At 31.0% G+C, this 3,394-nt stretch overlaps 1 protein-coding gene across 1 annotated transcript; it reads right to left on the bottom strand.

The window, feature by feature from the left end:
* Positions 1 to 1,855: 1,855 nt before the first annotated feature.
* Positions 1,856 to 2,536, bottom strand: LOC105121121 (protein diaphanous homolog 1). The gene has a single exon (XM_011019647.1). It carries the CDS (start codon positions 2,479 to 2,481, stop codon positions 2,011 to 2,013), a length of 471 nt encoding a protein of 156 aa, XP_011017949.1. The 5' UTR covers positions 2,482 to 2,536; the 3' UTR covers positions 1,856 to 2,010.
* Positions 2,537 to 3,394: the final 858 nt, after the last annotated feature.

Below are 3,394 nucleotides of genomic sequence, written 5' to 3' on the forward strand. Positions count from 1 at the left end.
TTTGATCAAAATAAATTAGATGGTAGATTAATCATCTAGATAGACCATATAAAATTAGATTGAATTTTTTAAAAATCTAGATCAAAAATCAAATCAATTAAATCTGAAATCAACCCATGAAATGAAATGTAAAAATTATATCTGCGATATATATATATATATATTCCTCACATTTTAACTTTGTACATAACTAGGTCACCATGCTCCTTAGGGCTTGCCTAATCTTATAATAAGGCTACTTTCTTCATGGTATTATAATTAAACAAAAAGAAATGAAATTCATGAAATATTTTCACCTTTGAGGAGATTTATTGTTTATTCCACCAGCGGTTTTCTTTTTTTTTGGTCTTAGGATTTTTTATGCTTGGAATCTATTTTTCTTTCTTTCTTATTTCATCATTTTACACTATTTTACACTGGTTTGATTTATAATTGATCCTTGGAATTTATTTTCCATGCATGCATACAAAGGTATTTAGATGTGGAGAAAATATTATGTAGCTAAATTAATTTTTAGTTTTGCAAAATAAAATAAAATAAAATTTTATTTATTTAAAATAATTAGAGCTTTAAAAACTAAATTTAAAGGCTAAAGAAATGTTGACTTTTTTTAGACAACATCAATGACTTATTTGCCTAAGTGGGGGAAAGGTTCATGTTTTTTTTTTAATTTGATTTTTTTTTTAATTTGATATTTTTATTTAAGAGTTGGCTTAGTGGTTTAGTTTGGCTATCTTGATACGAGAATCTTACGATATCAAAGGAAGTTTCTAATGCTAAGTTGATGATCTATTTTTAAATATAAAATTCAGCTATTTTAAATAATATTAGAATGATATCTTTTCATTGTATTCACAAACATTTATTTTTTGAGTTGATCATTGTTAATTTTTTTATTTAGTTTGATTTCTTTACTATCATTGCCATTTTTTTTTGACTATATTAGTAAATTAATTGAATTTATAAAATCTAATTAAATTAATAATTCAAATATCAAATTTATCTTATCTTCTTAAAAATACTCATGTTATCTTAGCATTATAGATAACATTATTTTTTATGCTACAAACCATCAATCTAGTTCATTACCGTAACTAATTTATTATAGCATCCCATACATGTGTGTGTATATTTATATTTTGTTGGAAGTAAATATTCATTAAGATAGCATTTGGTTAATATTAAAAAAATAAAAAATAGAAATAAAAAGAACACATGCAAAGATATAAAATAAATTTATTTTTGGAATAATTTTAAAGTAATTTTTTGTCTGACCAAAGAAAATAAAAAGATATACCTCTTTGTCCTCCTATTTCCATTTTTTCTGGTTTGAGATCATAAACTAAAACGCTGTACCAAGTCTTATTAATTGTTAAAAATTAATAATTGTTGTTTTCAATGTAAAATGATAATAATTCTACAAACTCATTAAAGGTGTAATTGAGTCTATAGGTGTGGAATTGTTCTAAAAAAATGCTAGTAATTAAAGGTTAATTAACATATATGCTGAATATCCAAAACTCAGAAGTATGGTTTTGCAATACTTTTAGATCCCTTGCTGAGTATCATTCCATATTCTCTCTTATCTTCTCATTTTCTACAAGTTCTAATTCACTTCTCCTCTTTTCCTTTTCTTTTATTTATTTATTTATTACTATCTCTTTATTTTTATTTTTGAGTTGCTTGAGGTTGAGATTAGTCTTTCATCTTTTTCGATTACACTATGGTCTCCGAATCTTTTCTAATATATAATGAAATTATCAGAAGGTGGTCGAATCATGTTAAAAATTTATTTTTAGTAATTCTTTGTATTTTTGTGAATTATTGAAATACCATCAACGCAGAGGATAAAATCGAGTTAAAACAACAAGGAAGATTGGATTTAAAGGAAACAATTTTGGAATACAAATTTCATTTATAGAATTAAAGCTATGCAACAAACCGATACTAGAGTGCTTATTTGACCGTTAAGGAGAGGTGTAATTTCCACAACACATCCTGGTAAATTGGCTATTGGTGTCCAACATTAGTTATGCTTGCTGGAATTCCAGGAGTTGGAACGCTCAAAATTTGGGGTGGTGGAGGGGGTCGAGGCAGCCTTGGAACCCGGGGCAGACCTGAAAGTAAAGGCCCGCCTGGGATTTGGGATCGTGGAGGCGGCCTTGGTACCCCAGGTAGATGTGGAATTGAAGGTAGGCCTGGAATATGAGGCAGTGGAGGAAGCAAAGGCAACCCCGGAATCTGGGGCAAACCTGGTATTAAAGGTAAGCCTGGAATAGGAGGTAATGGGATTTTGGGCAGACCGGGAATCTGAGGCAAACCTGGAAGTAAAGGTAGGCCTGGAATCGGAGGGAGTGTCATATCAGGCAGGCCGGGTATCTTAGGTAATAGTGGCAGCTGAGCTAACCCTGACTGGACCAACAAGGTGCTACATGCTGCCCATAGCAAGACACGAGCAATTACTTGAACTTTGTTTGTCATGGTTTGTATTAAAATTTGATCTTCTTCCCAATAAGGCGCAGAGAAGATAGGTGTGGACTTGGTGATTCAATGTGAAAGCGGTCAAGAATTTAAAAGAAAAATGGAGATGGAATAACATAATTTCTTCAACCGTTTTTGCAAAAGCTTTTAATTAGTAATAGAAGTTATCAGATTCAGAATTAATTGATAATAAATCACCTGCAGTTTCTTTCAAGAGTTCTTTTATGCATTGTGTAACCTCAAGATTCATTGATAGCTAATGCTAAGCTTTATCACATTGAGTTCTTCTAATTAGGATACTGAATATGTTTGCCTACTCAAATCAACAACAAGGAGAAATCAAACCCAAAAAAGCAAATAAAATAAGAGATTCTTAATTCTATACAAATAGCAAAAATTAATCAAACCAAAAAAAAGCAAATCAAAGTAAAATATTACTTAACAACTCAACAAAAAAGATTAAAGAAAAGAACTGGCCTGGAAAGGTTTCAAGGACCAGAGTGTTCTTGTAAGATGAGGAAATGCACGTTGTTTTGAAGTTGGAGACAGTGAGGGGCCCAATGGCCATAGAGTGGATTGATGAGGCGACCTAGAGAACTGAGTCCGAGCAGAGGGTGGAAAGATGTTGGAAAGAGTTCGATCAGGCCGGAAATAACTGGAGCATGTGGAGTAGTCAAGGAAGATATTTATCTGATTTTATTTATAAAAAAAATGCAATAGTAATCTATAATTATATCTATCTGATTGGGGAATTTTTTTTCCAATCATGAGAGAGAGAGAGCTGGTCAAGAGCTCGTCCCCAATCACGTGAGAGAGAGAGAGAGCTGGTCAAGAGCTCGTCTTCTTTTGAATTTCATACTATAAGTTTGAGACATGAATAAAACTTCATGAACAAGATATATTTTTGAAAACA

The sequence above is a fragment of the Populus euphratica genome, unplaced genomic scaffold (assembly GCF_000495115.2).
Source record: "Populus euphratica unplaced genomic scaffold, PopEup_1.0 scaffold31.1, whole genome shotgun sequence".
NCBI lineage: Eukaryota > Viridiplantae > Streptophyta > Magnoliopsida > Malpighiales > Salicaceae > Populus > Populus euphratica.